This window comes from Medicago sativa, chromosome 7 (assembly GCF_051527215.1).
Source record: "Medicago sativa cultivar Bolivia chromosome 7, Bolivia_mono, whole genome shotgun sequence".
NCBI lineage: Eukaryota > Viridiplantae > Streptophyta > Magnoliopsida > Fabales > Fabaceae > Medicago > Medicago sativa.
This window is the reverse complement of record NC_140755.1, coordinates 68,191,366-68,206,044: the sequence shown is the minus strand read 5'-3', so window position 1 is coordinate 68,206,044 and position 14,679 is coordinate 68,191,366. Positions and strand designations below refer to the sequence as shown.

General features: G+C 36.7%; 2 protein-coding genes and 1 non-coding gene across 3 annotated transcripts; 2 read left to right on the top strand and 1 right to left on the bottom strand.

The window, feature by feature from the left end:
- LOC146907977 (small nucleolar RNA R71) lies at window positions 1–107 on the bottom strand. The gene has a single exon (XR_015020808.1). It is a non-coding gene; the product is annotated as a small nucleolar RNA R71 (small nucleolar RNA).
- A 6,948-nt stretch (window positions 108–7,055) lies between these two features.
- LOC146907976 (uncharacterized) lies at window positions 7,056–7,386 on the top strand. Its single transcript, XM_085729203.1, has one exon. The coding sequence runs from the start codon at window positions 7,056–7,058 to the stop codon at window positions 7,353–7,355; it is 300 nt and encodes a 99-aa protein (XP_085585329.1). The 3' UTR covers window positions 7,356–7,386.
- Window positions 7,387–9,878: 2,492 nt separating this feature from the next.
- LOC146907975 (UPF0481 protein At3g47200-like) lies at window positions 9,879–12,962 on the top strand. Its single transcript, XM_085724868.1, has 2 exons — window positions 9,879–11,498; window positions 12,608–12,962. Exons 1-2 carry the CDS (start codon window positions 10,018–10,020, stop codon window positions 12,612–12,614), a joined length of 1,488 nt encoding a protein of 495 aa, XP_085580994.1. The 5' UTR covers window positions 9,879–10,017; the 3' UTR covers window positions 12,615–12,962.
- The last annotated feature ends 1,717 nt before the right edge of the window (window positions 12,963–14,679 follow it).

Genomic DNA, 14,679 nt, shown 5'->3' with positions numbered 1-14,679 from the left:
AAACTTAGAGACCAAATCACGCGGTTCAACCAAAAAGATGGGGAATCTCTCTATGAGGCGTGGGAGCGTTTCAAAGAAATGCTAAGACTTTGTCCCCACCATGGCCTAGAGAAGTGGCTTATAGTCCACACTTTTTATAATGGCTTGTCTTATACCACTAAGATGTCTGTTGATGCAGCTGCAGGTGGAGCACTTATGAACAAGAATTACACGGAGGCGTATGCCTTGATCGAAGACATGGCTCAAAATCACTACAAGTGGACCGACGAGAGAGCCATCACTAGTTCTTCACCCTCCAAAAAGGAGGCAGGTATACACGAAGTCACTAACTATGACCACCTTGCTTCTAAAATTGATACACTAACTGAAAAACTTGAAAAACTCAATGTTAGTGCTATCAATTCTGTTTCTACTCCTTCTTGTGAAATATGTGGTATAACTGGTCATGCAGGTGTTGATTGCCAACTAGGTAGTGCTATTAATGGTGTTGAGCAAATGAATTATGCTCAATACAACCAAGGGAAGCGACAAAATCAAAATTTTTATAAAAACCAAAATCCCTATGGACAAGTAGCACCACCCGGTTATGCAAACAACCAAAGATTCACTCAAAAATCCAATTTGGAAATTTTGTTGGAAAACTCTATTGCCAACCAAAACAAACAACTTCAAGAACTTAAAAACCAAACTGGATTTCTGAATGATTCTCTTTCCAAGCTCAATACCAAGGTTGATTCTATTGCTACTCACTCTAAAATGCTTGAAACTCAAATCGCCCAAATAGCCCAACAAGTGGCTACCTCTTCCCAAACACCGGGAGTCTTTCCTGGTCAAACCGAAGCCAATCCCAAAGCCCAAGTTAATGTCATATCTTTTGGGGGTAGTAAGTTAGGCGAAACTTTTGCTAAGGTTAAAAACATTGGGAAAGAAAATGTCAAGCCCTTAGGTGATAAAGTTGTGATAGAAGAAGAAAACCACTTGAAGAAAACAAAACTCCACCCCCCTTAAATCCTGAAAAGCTTAAACTAGAGGGTAAGTTTGAAAAATTTGTTAACATACTTAGGAAGATTTGCATTAAACTTCCCTTTGCTGAAGCTTTGTCTAGGATGCCTCTATATGCCAAGTTTTTAAAGGAAATTTTTTCAAAGAAAAGGGCTATAGAGCATAATGAGACAATAGCCTTGGCTAAGGAAACTAGTGCAATCATCCAAGAAGCACCCCCTAAGCTTAGAAATCCAGGTAGCTTTGCCATACCGTGTGAAATTGGGAATGAAACCATAAACAAAGCCTTATGTGACTTAGGAGCTAGCGTTAGTTTGCTGCCTTTGTCTCTTCTTAAAAGGATAGGGATAGGAGAGTTGAAACCTACCGAAATGGAATTAAAGTTAGCTGACCGTTCTACCATGAAACTTGTAGGATTTGTCGAGGACATACCTGCTAAGATAGAGGGGATATACATCCCCACTGATTTTGTAGTCGTTGACATTGAAGAGGACGATGACGTCCCTATAATCCTAGGTAGACCTTTCCTCGCAACTGCGGGAGCTCTCATTGATGTTAAACTTGGTAGGATAGTCCTTCAAGTGAGTGATAAGATGGTAGGTTTTGAATTGGAAAATGTTATGAAGGGTCCCGCTCTTTACTCTTGTTGCATGCTTAACGATCATGTTGTGAAAGAACGTTTTATAGCGTCATCTACACAATATGATATCTTTGATCCATTCTAAGGACTCTTTCTAACCGTCAAGCTAATGACATTAAAAGAGCGCTTCGTGGGAGGCAACCCACGCATTTAATTGCTTTTGTTTTGTTTTTCTTTGTTTTAAGCGTTTTTGTAGGTAATTGTCCAAGTTGATTCGGAAAAAATGGAAAAATTTTGAAGCCCCAGGACCAGAGAAGAGGCACGGCCCGTGCTAGGTATGGCATGGCCGTGCCATGTTTTGAAGCAAAAAAATGATGGATGAAGTCAGAAAGATGGCACGGCCCGTGCCAATAGGTGGCACGGCCGTGCCCGACCTCTTGTTGCCCATATATACAAATTTTTCTTTCTTCTTCCTCATTCTCCAACACAAACCTCTCTCTACCTTCAAACTTCTCTCTAAACCTCCATAACCTTCAAACCTTCAAACCCTCATATCTTCCTCAATTCTTAACCAATTCACTCAATTCTTTTACCAATCAATCACAAATTTCATCCAAAACAAAAACCACCAATCAAAAACATCTTGCATCCATCCAAACCCATAATTCACCAAAACCCTAATCTTTCACAACCTAACCCAAACACCACAAAACCTTAACCAAATCTCCACATCCAAACCAACAAACCTTCCTTAAACATCAACCCCAACCCTAAACCAATCCTTTCCACCAAAAATCCTCCCAAACCCTAAACCTTCAAAACCAATTCCAACAAGGGTCAATGGCTTCAAGAAGAAGTGGTAAAGAACCAGCAAGCTCTCAAGGAGGACCTCCCCCAAAGAAGCAAGCACAAGTGAAGAATCATGGAATAAACTTCAAAAACAACAAGCAAAGGGACAGGTATAAAATTCTAATCTCTAAACACTTGCATCCTTCTCGTTATCCTGATCCCAATACTTTAGATGTGCTAGAGCTGTTTGATGATGTTTCTAGGTTGATAGGAAAGTTAGGTTGGACTAATTTGCTGAAACCTATGCGGGGTTATGAAAACTTCACTTATGAATTTTTAAGCTCAATTGTTTTCACTAAAGATAAGTTGAATTTTGATAACCCTAACCATAAAGTTGTTTTTCGGTTGATGAATATTGATTATGACATGTCACTTCAGCACTTTTGTGAGGCCTTAGGTTTTGCAAATGAAGGATATATTCATGATCATTGGGATCCTAGCCTAAAACCGGATAACTATGACCCAACTGCCTTTTGGACACGTATCACCGGCGTTTCCAACTATGTTCCTAGAGCCAACAAAGCTAGCAACATCCACAACCCCGTACTTAGGTACCTCCAAAGGGTAATGGCTTGCACTATTTGGGGTAGAACCGAGCTAGGAAACACTAGAACCGACGAATTGTTCATGCTATGGGCAGTGCTCCACGACCACCCCGTCAATACTTGTTTTTATTTGATTGATTACCTAGACTTTGTCGGTACTAGACCGGCTGGTAGAGGAGACATAGTGGTGGGTGGCATCATTACATATATAGCTAGGTGTTTTGGAGTAGGTGAAGATGAGGGGATCAAACCAATTGAGGGAAACAATAGGCTTAACATAGAAACCCTTATTGCTATGAATTTCATCAAACATCGTCCACCCCTTCATTACCAACTTAAGCTAAATGTGCCAATCATGTTTTTATTGCCTAACCCATCTCGGACTACCACCGAGGTGGAAGAAAATTGGTTGTATGTTAATGATGTGCAGGTTCTTGGTGAGCAAGATGATGATGAGGGAGAAGGTGCTAACTTGCACCATGATGAGGGAGAAGGTGCTAACTTGCACCAAGAGGGGCACCATGGCCATGAAGCCGGTGAGCTTAATGAAAATCAAAGATGGACAAGGATTCACAATGAAATCGAGAGGATAAGCACCGAGCAACAAAGGCAAGGTGTTGAGATCTCCGGCCTTCGCAATGAAGTTCAAAGGGGCAACCGTGTCAATGATGAAAATAATGAGATGCTCCGTCGGATGATGCAACACCTCCAACTCCAAGGTCCTCCTTACGGACCTCAATAAATTGTGAGCTTTCCTCTTCCCTCTCTTCCTTTCTCTTCACTCTTTCTCCTACTCTTCTTCTACTCCTTCTTTCTTTCTTTCTTCTTCTTCTTCTTTTTAATTTCTTTTTCTTTGAATCATTGAGGACAATGCTTCCCCTAAGTGTGGGGGGGGGGGGGCCTAATAAAATGTCTAGAGTCGTAGTGTTCCCAAACTCCCTTGAACTTTATTCTTTTGTTTTGTTTTTAGGGCAAGAGGCATGACTAGTAGCTTGTTTTTAATATAGAAATGGAATGAAAATTTTTTGTTTTGTCTCTTCCTTAGGTTGCTTCTTGTACATGAAAGTAGTTTCATATGTTTCTTGTGTTCTTGCTATACCCATATCTTGTTTTAATGTGAAAATTCTCCAATGAGAAAAGCACCCGGTTGCAATCCTTGAGTAAATGTATGAATAGGTATTTTAAGGAACACGTTCTATCTTTAGTGTTAACTTAGACCCTTTAAAGTCTTAAGAGTAAAAGTAGTATAAGTTTGTGTGGGAAAATTAATCAAATTGTTCTTAATTGTTACATTCTTTTTAATTTGTTAATGATAAATGGGGCGGGAGAATGGCACCAACATGTGGGGGAAAGGACAATTACATCCTAACTTCCTAATTGTGGTGGTGACTCCTTAATTTGAGCTTAAAGTGAAACAAATTCATCAATGCTAGGGGTAAAGGACAATGACATCCAAAAATACTTCCTACGCGGAGATGAAACAAATAAAATTTTGCAGCACTGCTTAGGGTGATTTTGAATCTAGGGGGAAAGGACAATTACATCCGAGAAGACTTCCTACGAGGATAGATAGCCCCTAAGCATCTGCAGCCCCCTTGTGCTTAATTGTTAAATTAATTCAATCTTAACTTAAATTCCCATCACTCTTATATGAAATGAAGAAAGGACTTTTCTCGGTTACTTTAGCACTAAGGATAGAACCTATTCCTCATAATATCTGTCTTATACAGGAGCAAGAAAAGGGTTGGACTGCACACACACACACTCACTTGAGACTTGATGTTGGGTAGAATAGGTTCATGAGAAGTATTTGAAATTGTAATTAGTGTACTTGAAGCAAAGCCTTTCTTTTGAGACATTTGTTCTTAATATTGCCATAATCAAATCTTTTGTTGCTGCTATGTTTGCTGCCTTTTGCTTGAGGACAAGCAAAGATTCAAGTGTGGGGGAGTTTGATGAGTCATAGATAGTCTTATTTATTGCCTTATTTAGTTTAGTTTTATTTTAGATTTGATTTTATTTTATTGCATTTTATTTTAGTTTAGAATATTTTACTTCAAATTGTGTTTTATTTTATTTTAGGAATAAATATATGGTGGAAGGTGCCTTGGAGCAAAAGAAAGAGGACTGGAACAAATACAGCGCAAGAATACGAAGATACGGGACAAAAATATGTTCCCCCAAAGTCAGAAGCTTGGCACGGCCCGTGCCAACAGTGGCACGGCCGTGCCCGTCCCAGAATCCACTTTTGCTGCTTTTCTTCAAGCCCAAGTTACCCTGTTGCAGCTTTACTGTTTTATCCCTTTAGTTGCTTAGTTTCTAAGTCGAATGTAAAGCTATAAATAGAGTAGCTCTCCACCATAAACAATCATCCTTTACTTTGTTTATTTCAATTGCTATTTTAATAAAAGTCTTTATTTTCCCTTTTACTTTCTTCGCAATTTACTTTACTGTTATTTTCTCTCTTCTTCCCCCATGTCTACGATGAACATGAGTGAGTAGACTTCTTCGTCTTGGGATTGTTGGGGAGTCTAATGACTCAATCCTAAACAAAACATGTCTAAACCCTAATTTCTATGTAACCCTAATTTCTAATCTAGATTCACCGTCTTAACGTGGATTAACAATTATCAAACTGTGGAAGCGAAAGCAGAGGGTTTGATAATCGTTAATCCATCATCCCAAACATCAATTCATAAAGCGAGAGCGGAGTCTTGATGTTGGAACAAGTGAATCTAGACAATAATTGCAAAACAGTGAAATAGTCTTTGCAATTATTGAGACAAAGAGTAGTTTCAATCCTCTATGCATCTTCTAGTAATCATGTCAGTGAAATAGGCTTGGTTACTAGAAGTAAACTCTCACTGGACTTTCATCGGAAAGGTGAGGGGCTAAGGGAAACCGGTCTTTAGAAATTAGTGTGTAAATCATGAAATTAGATGTTTAGGTTTTGTCTAGTGAAGGATTAGTCATTATGATGAACCAATGATCCTAAGGCCCTTTATTATTATTGTTTTTACCTTCAGCAATCAAACTCTCTTTTATTAACTTTCTCTCCTCTAATCATTCATTAAAAGTTAATTAAGTTGAACAACTCCCTAGCGGAACGATAACTCTACTTACTACTATTACTTCGATAGGCCGTGCACTTGCGGTTTGGCTCTATCAAATATCAAGAATGTGAGGGGCTTCAATGCTCTGAACCTGAAGCTGAGAGTAGCCTAAAACAGACATGATTTATTTTATTTTATTTTCCAGAAAGCTCGTTCCTTCAATAGGGTATAGAGGACCAACCATTAGGGCCTTGCGGAGAGGAACCACCGATTGTGGTATCTGATGTTGGGTCTCCTCCCCAGGAGTGTCGAGTGGAGACGGAGAGCCATCGCAGTTGACGCAGGGAACTTCGCTTCTTAACTGGGTGGATGCACCGTCATCCGTTTTGTAAGTATGAATGTTTTTGGGTTTTTTTTGTGTAATTTTTATATGCGCCACTGGTCTTACTTGATCAGCAGAGCGGTTTCCAATGCGGTGAGTTTGTTGGTCTCATAAGCTTGGGACGGAGGGAGGTGGTGTACCAGACACTCCAACGCCCAAGTCATCATATGATCAGAAAAGGGTGTTAAGGGTGAAATGAATCATTCCTTTGAGGACCGTATAAAGTCCCTCATATAGAGGGGAGTGCAGGTTGTCGTAAATACCACGTTCGTAGTTGTTGCTTGGCCGTCACGAATGCAGGATTTGTAACGGAGCGTTACAGCTTGCAATCGTTGGAGGCAGTCATGAGCTCCAGATTGCTGTGAGCACCCCCTCGCAAAGAGGGGTGTGATGCAAATAATTGGACCAATATCTGAATTGGGCCTATGTTGTGGGGCCCTGGACTGTTGCAAGCATGAGCTTTTGAGCAGTCCAGAACAGGGTCATAGTATTTAGAGGATTGCTTTTCCGACAATGAAAGTTTCCTATTGACACATGGAAAATACTAAAATGCCCCCAGCGGTAGTTAACTACCGTTGAGGACCTGGCGGTAGTTAACTACCGTTGAGGACCCAACGGTAGTTAACTACCGCTGAATTCATTTTATGTCACTCTCTCTGTCTTCTTTTCTTCTTCTCCATCTTTGTTGCTTTTCATTTTATGTCACTTTCTCTGTCTTCTTTTCTTCTTCTCCATCTTTGTTGCTTTTCTTCAATTCACACTACCATGTTGGCATCAATTATACATCATATTTTCACACTGCTCACAACCAGTCTTACAAGGCTCACAAGAATGGCATCAAGAAGCCAAAGAGGCATCGGCACACTTCCACCAAAGGGATGGATCCAAAGTTCTTGAGTTATGAGATTAACATGACTATTTTTATCTGGTTTTTAATGAAGTAAAAGCCATGAAAGAGAAGGATTTGGGTTTTTTTTTTTTTTTTTTTCCAGAAGCAACAACAAAAAATACCCAATTCAAAAAAATCAATTTTTTTTTTTCAAAATCATAATGGGTAGTTTCATAAACAACAATAAGAAATAACCAATTCAAAAAAAATGGAATTATGAAACATTAATTGATAGACTCCAATTCAATTATTTTACAGGTAAATTGACTGATAAAAGTGGTGTGTATGCCTATGGGGTTGTACTCCTGGAGCTCCTGTTTGGAAGGCTTTTCTTGTGGCTGTTCTTCCAATTTGGCAATGATGGCTGTTCTTGAATGATGTCTTCCAATGCTCTCATTCAATGGATGTTGAAGTGGTAGACGAGAAAAAGGCATCTGCAGAGGAAAATGACAGTAACAACAGAAGTCCAGACATGAACAAGACCAATATCAGATCTAGCGGTAGTTAACTACCGCTGAGTGTCCAGCGGCAGTTAACTACCGGCGCTTTAATCAGCGGCCATTAACTACCGTGGAGGTAATTTGGTCATTTCCATGTGTCAATAGGAAATATTCTATGTCAAAAAAGCAACCCTCTAGTATTTAAACACCCCATTATTATATGTAACTATAAGCATTACATATACTAATACTAGAGTTGCCGCTCTGTTGTCCAATAAATGAATGAATACAATTGGACAAACTACATTACCGTTAATCTCTTATGCTTTTTTTCAGTTTTCACATCAGAAGAGAGTCAATGTTGAAACTTTAATTGAAATTCGTGGGAAATTAAAGAGCAAACATGAAGTCTTAAGACTTTGAATTAGAGTGTGTGAATTGAATAATAGTGGAAGTTCTATATTGAAAAATTAGCACAAAATAATAGTGTTTATACGGTTAGAAGTGAGAATCCAATGGTGTGCCTTTGGAAGTATCAACTTTTGTGAACAGAGGTGAACAAACACAAATATTAATTACCACACGTGCTATTTCAATTGCAAAGTTCATCTACAAATAAAGAACTCCACATAAATCGCAAAACACATCAAAGAATTTTATTTTCATAATATCATATTTAAGTGGTTTTAGTATGTAGAACTCCACATAAATCGCAAAACACATCAAAGAATTTTATTTTCATAATATCATATTTAAGTGGTTTTAGTATGTATTTATAGAACGGAACCTACAATCCCGCAGGATTTCGAGTCATTAGATTGAATATTTTGTGGGGATTGCTATATCAGCAGTGTTATATCTCACGATTTATATCATAGCGAAATCATCCCGACGTATTTACCACGTTAGACGCTTTTTTTAGCGGAAAAAATGGATGGTGGGATTGAAAAGAGAGTTTCTGCAAAAGAACAAGTACAACTGCTCGGGATGATTTCGCGTGAATTGGTTTCGCGAGAATAAGCATTCCTCTTGCTATATATCCCGAGAAAATATTCAGCGAAGGCTTCACAAATTGCAAATTTCTTTGATAACAAAAAAAATTCTCCCACTTACCAAACATGATGTCAGCACACAATAAATGCAGCAGTATTGTAAAAGGTCGTGAATCTTTCGTGATTCAACTTGTCACTTTATATACAACATTTTCCATATTTTATTTATGGAAAATTCTATGGTGAAATCATAAGAATGACTTTTTTGGTGAAGTTAACACTATAACATAAAAAATGTAATGAGTAACACCTCACTGTTTGTACAATGACATCAAAAGTTCAGTCCGCATAGTATCATCAATTCATCAGATTAACAAGACTACACTTAATCTAATTTTATCCTACCTTGTTATAAGCGTAACACCCACAAAGTGTAACATTTAAGACTATCATATAATATCATCAACTCTGTTAAAGATTCCAACGATAAAATAGTACTTGTAAGTCCAAGATGTTGCAAGCATTACTAGATGAATTATTATTGATCATTAACCAGTAATCAACAATTTAAAAATGAATCAAACATTAAAATCAAAATTAACTTTCTCAAAAAAATCAGTTTCCTGATTGCACCGTAGAAGCTCCCTTTATTTATATGTTTCCTTTAAAATATGATTTGTGAACGATGGAATAAAAGTACTTATTAATTATTAATTGTTGCCCGAGTGTTTTTTTTTTTTTGTCATGAGTTGTAGTTCGTTTTTGTTTAATCGATGATTTCACAAAATGACAAATGTATGCATTGACTTCGATGATTCTAGAAGATACAGTGCCTATATTACGGCAACGCGTAGAAAGAGTTTTGTCAAAAAAAAAAAAAAAAAACGCGTAGAAAGAGTCTGTTCCTCAAGCAATTAATCTATAAGGAGAATACTAATATAAAATTCGAGCATTTATACACATGTAAACGGGTGGTGAGATATTTGCATCATCTGCATCATTCACATATGCAAGAAGTTGAAATTCAACCCTCAAATTATAATTTATTAGGTGGGGACGTGGGATGGTCCTAAATTTTTGAAAAATGCAAAGTTTTATTCACACTGTACCAAATAATTTTTCTAAAATTAGTTTCTATTTTCAAATATTGCTTCTTTCATACGAAAGGATTTATTCCAACTTGACGTGGTGTTCAGACTGAGTCTTCATTGTTGGTGAACTTTTATTCATTTTTACAATCTTCATTAGAAGTGTGAAAGATCTATCTGTTGATTAATTGAAAGCCATGGAAGGAGAAAACAATAAGCACAAAAGATGGAAGCAAAATACCATGTCATTGGTAGGTGCTGTATCTCATGATTTTCTTCAACCATATAGCATTCCCGTTGTTCCAGACGAACTTCGAAAATTGAATGAGAATGCTTACATACCAAAAGTTGTCTCCATCGGTACTCGATACATGGGAAGAAAAGAGCTAATGCCAATGGAAGAGATCAAATGGCGTTGTATGGTTTATCTTCTTTCTCGATCACCAGTTGAAATATCAAGTTTTGACACCTGCATGGAAGCTATTCTCGAATTAGATTCTATTGTTCGTGCAAGCTATATGGACAAAGTCAAACTAGACGAGTATGATCTTGCTACAGTTATGGTTTTTGATGGTTGTTTTTTGTTAGAGCTTCTCATTTCCTACTCAGGGGACTTTGATTCAAAACTACCATCACGGGACAAGTACCCTTCTCCGGCAATACCATTGATCTACATGGAACATGTCTATAATGATTTGCTTATGGTGGAGAATCAAATACCATTTCACATTCTAAATGTTTTGTTTCGCAAACTTTTTGTAGAAAGTGTTTATGATCGGGAGTCGGACATTATTTCTGATTGGAGTTCAAACCTCGTAGAACTAACCCTCTCTTTCTATAGCTATGACCTTCGTCCCCAAATTGATCAACTCAATCTCAACTTCAATGGACCTCACTTACTTGAAATTGTTTCCGCTCGTATTGATGCGGAGAATGATGTTCAAATCGTGGAGAATAATAAGGAAATAAAGCATGCATCGATTGAAATTGATGTCGGAGGAGGTACAAGTTCAATGAAACATTTGAATCGATGTGCGACTAGGCTTTACGCATCTGGGATTGGTTTCCATTTCTCACAGAGTATTTTTAAGACATTAGGTTATTCTGCTCATGTCAAAAACATGTTCAGTTTTGATTTAAAATTCATCAATGGGACACTACTTGTTCCAGAATTGGTTATTACAGAGACAATGGAATCAAAATGGCGGAATTTCATTGCTTGGGAGCATCACAAGAAATGGAAGAAGAGTTCTTCTTTTTCGGCTGATTCTGAAAAGTGTTGCAGCTTATTCACTTCCTCTGCTTTGCTTTTCAGTGATTTAATATGCTGTACAGCTGATGTTCAATTGCTCATAGATCAACGAGTTATACGTAACGATTTAGGCATGAGTAATCGAGATCTGGCTGCTCTTTTTCATTCAATCGCAAAAGGAGTTGACCGTGACATCATTGACAATGAGTATAGCAAGATGTTTCATGCCTTGAACACATACTCATCATCCTATTATGCTATATTAGAAACCCCTGCATTACTTTGCCACTATTTCAGCAGGATTTTAGATTGGATTTACAACCTTCACAAATTTTTTAGGCGTGGTTACAACTTTGCTGCTACGTTGATAACTCTTCTGGCTGTTGTTCAGACTTGTTATGCCATTGTCGCCTATCATTTTCCCAAGTAAGTCCTACACTTTGCTTAAAAAAAAAAACAGTAATTCCTACACTAAATTTTGGGTAAAAATTTATGCAGAGCGGGGGGGTTCGAACCATTAGATTACTTGAACAAAAATAAAAAATTTAAGTAAAATTTTAATATCGCGTCCTTTTTAATTGTCGTATTGTTAGAAAAATTCTATTCTGATTTACATGTCAGTTTCAAAGTTTAATGTAAGAGAGATGCTATTCGTCGCTACAAAAACCGTCACGAGCTTTTCACGAAAAAGTTGAACTGTTGGATTCTAAGGAATAAGTGGAATACACGGTGGATGGGTGGGCTAAAATAGTAAAAGATGCAGGATGGTAATTATCCACATGCATCGGGATGATTTCGCTGGACATTTCTCTCTAAAAGTAGCTTTTCCCTTAATGTAATACTTATGTCTTGCAAATTCTAACTCGACCGACTATATATATTTTCGCCCCTAACTAAGATTTTAGGTTGGTAATTTACCAAAATCAAGATGTGAGTCATTAGATTTATATTCAACAGTCGGTTTAGATTTAGATATGTTTACTGTTTTGACAACAACATTATTTACCACAATAAATTTGAATTCATGAGTTCGGATTCTCATTTAGAGCCCGTTTGGATTAGGCTTATTTTAAACTTATGTAAAACAACTTATGCAAATAAATAAGTTTTTATGTATTATTCATAAGTTTGTAATTATAGCTTATGAAAAAATAGTTTATAAAGATACAATTTTCGTTAGTAAGAATTTATAAATTAAGATAAAAACTTATTTATTTGTATACGTTGTTTTGCATAAACTCAAAATAAATCTAATCCAAACGGGAACTTAGAGTATTTAAGAACAAAACTTAAATATTGTAATTCCTTGTGTATTACTCCCTCCGGTCCTATTTACAAGAGAAAGTTGACTTTTTAGATACATTGAATAATGTATGTATCTAGTCAAGAACATAAACCAAATACATAAATTATTTAATGTATCTAAAAAGTAAATTGTTTCTTGTAAATAGGACCGGAGGGAGTATTATTTTTTGGGACATCCTTGTGTGGTATTTTAATTGTTCGTTAATTTTATGCTTGGAACAATAATGCAGGAACTAATTCTAGCGAAGGAGGAAATTTTTGGCGGTAGAGATGAAAAGAAAATCTTGAAGAAAAGTACCGGTTTTATAAAGTGGTTAGAGATCATCAAGTGTAGCTGGGAGAAAAATAATAATTTGTGTAATAGAGAGCACATTGTATTTAGGGGTGACAATTTGATCTTTCAATTCACTATCATCCAATCTAATTTAATAAAATTTGATCCATCAAGCACATTGTATTGTGTGTGTGTGTGAATGTTAAAACATACAAGAAAACTTGAGACACTCTAAATAAAGTTGAGAGTGGATGTTATCGCGTGTGAAAATTGTACACAAAATATATGTATTTGTATCTTAAGTGTGATAATTTTATACTTGTTTCGTTAACTTCAAATTTTTCATACTTCTACCAGCAAGAACAATCACAAAATTGTTAGGACCTCAATCAAATTCAGATCAGATGCACATTATCCCGCCTCTTTACAACCTTGATCGAGAGATATTTTGTTACAGAGGAGTAACTGGATTTACAGAGAAAATGTTATGGTAGGGAGCAGTATGAAAAAAACTTTGTACCACTTGGCTGAGTAGGGACAACAAAGATGCAAGGTGAAGATGTTATGAGAGGGAGAAACCATGTATCAATGACAAAAATGGGACTGCAAAGAAGCAAATTGGGACAACAAAGAAGAAAACAAACGATCGGTGATGAGATACTTTTATCACAATCAGAGCATCTAACAAATAATCATAATATGTCACATGTAACCTGAATACAATGCTCGCTATCATTAATGCAACATTTGAGTTATGCTTGCTGCAAGAAAAGTTATACCATCTTTTGTAGGTACCTTACATTCAATTTGACCTTCAATTAATACCTCTATTTAGGCATCTGAAAAATGTCAACCTCTGCAAATTGGTTCTGTTAGTCCACTATTAGAAATCTCGCCTTTTGGTGATCGAAAACGGTTGCTGTCCCATTTAGCGACTACAATATAGACCATTTTCTTTCAGTTGGTAATCTGTTAGTTTCTATGCTGTTGGGGAAGGTGTTAGCGACAGTATTAGTGACTGATTAGTGACTGAATTAAGTGAATCGGTCACTAATGCCTACTTTTTAAAATAAAAATATAGTCTAATAAACGTATATATCAACATCAAGCATTACAAAATGTATTAATACATTAAATTCATGTATAACAATTTATTTTAAAAAATTAATACATCATGTAAGATTGCATTGTCAGCCCTAAATAGACAACAAAGCCACACAAAAAAAAAAAACGACGTTCCTATTGACACCTCTGTAGCTGCAAAAAATGACCCGAAGCAAACAACAGATGCAATCCAAAACCTACACAAAACAGTCCCAAAATTTCCTGCAGAGCACAACCACCAAGCCCAACGCTCGGCCAACACACTTGATCTCAAAGCACTCATCGCAGCCTAATCCCAACGATTCTTCAATGTCAAAGATGCAAAAACATGAACATAAAGACAAATCCACATAACTTAGAATTAAACATCCAAACAAGTTATGGAGTAATGTCACCTGATAGAAGAGCAAAGAATTAATGAAATGAAGACATGTAAGTACCTAAGATATAGGAAGATCATGACAGTTCTAATTAAAGGAGATAACTCAACAAATTTCAAATAAACTTGTTCCAACCTGAAACAAAACAAACAAATTACAAATGTTTATCAATTTGATAAACTCCTTACATATAAGAACTGGTTTACTTCTTACCAATTCTTACGTGTAAGGTTAGAGAACATCGAAATGCATCTTTGCTTTGCCTCTTTTAGATCATTATTCCTCCGAAAGCCCTTTGATCTTGTCTCAATCTTTGTTTATTTTCAATTTTTGAGTTTAAGATAACAACACTCGACAATTTCAGGGCTTTTTCAATCTTTTTGGATGATCACACCCCCTCTGTTAACAAAATAGCATATTCAGTGGATAAACTATGCATGGTCGCATGGATGATTATGCAATAGTGTTTTAAAGCCAATCTATGTATATCAACACTTGAGCCTTCATTATTTTTTTTATTTTTTTGTGTTAACCCTCCGGTTCT

Bases quoted from the DNA above. Each gene is read 5' to 3' on its own strand.
- LOC146907975 (XM_085724868.1), top strand. From the start codon at position 10,018: ATGGAAGGAGAAAACAATAAGCACAAAAGATGGAAGCAAAATACCATG.
- LOC146907976 (XM_085729203.1), top strand. From the start codon at position 7,056: ATGTCACTCTCTCTGTCTTCTTTTCTTCTTCTCCATCTTTGTTGCTTT.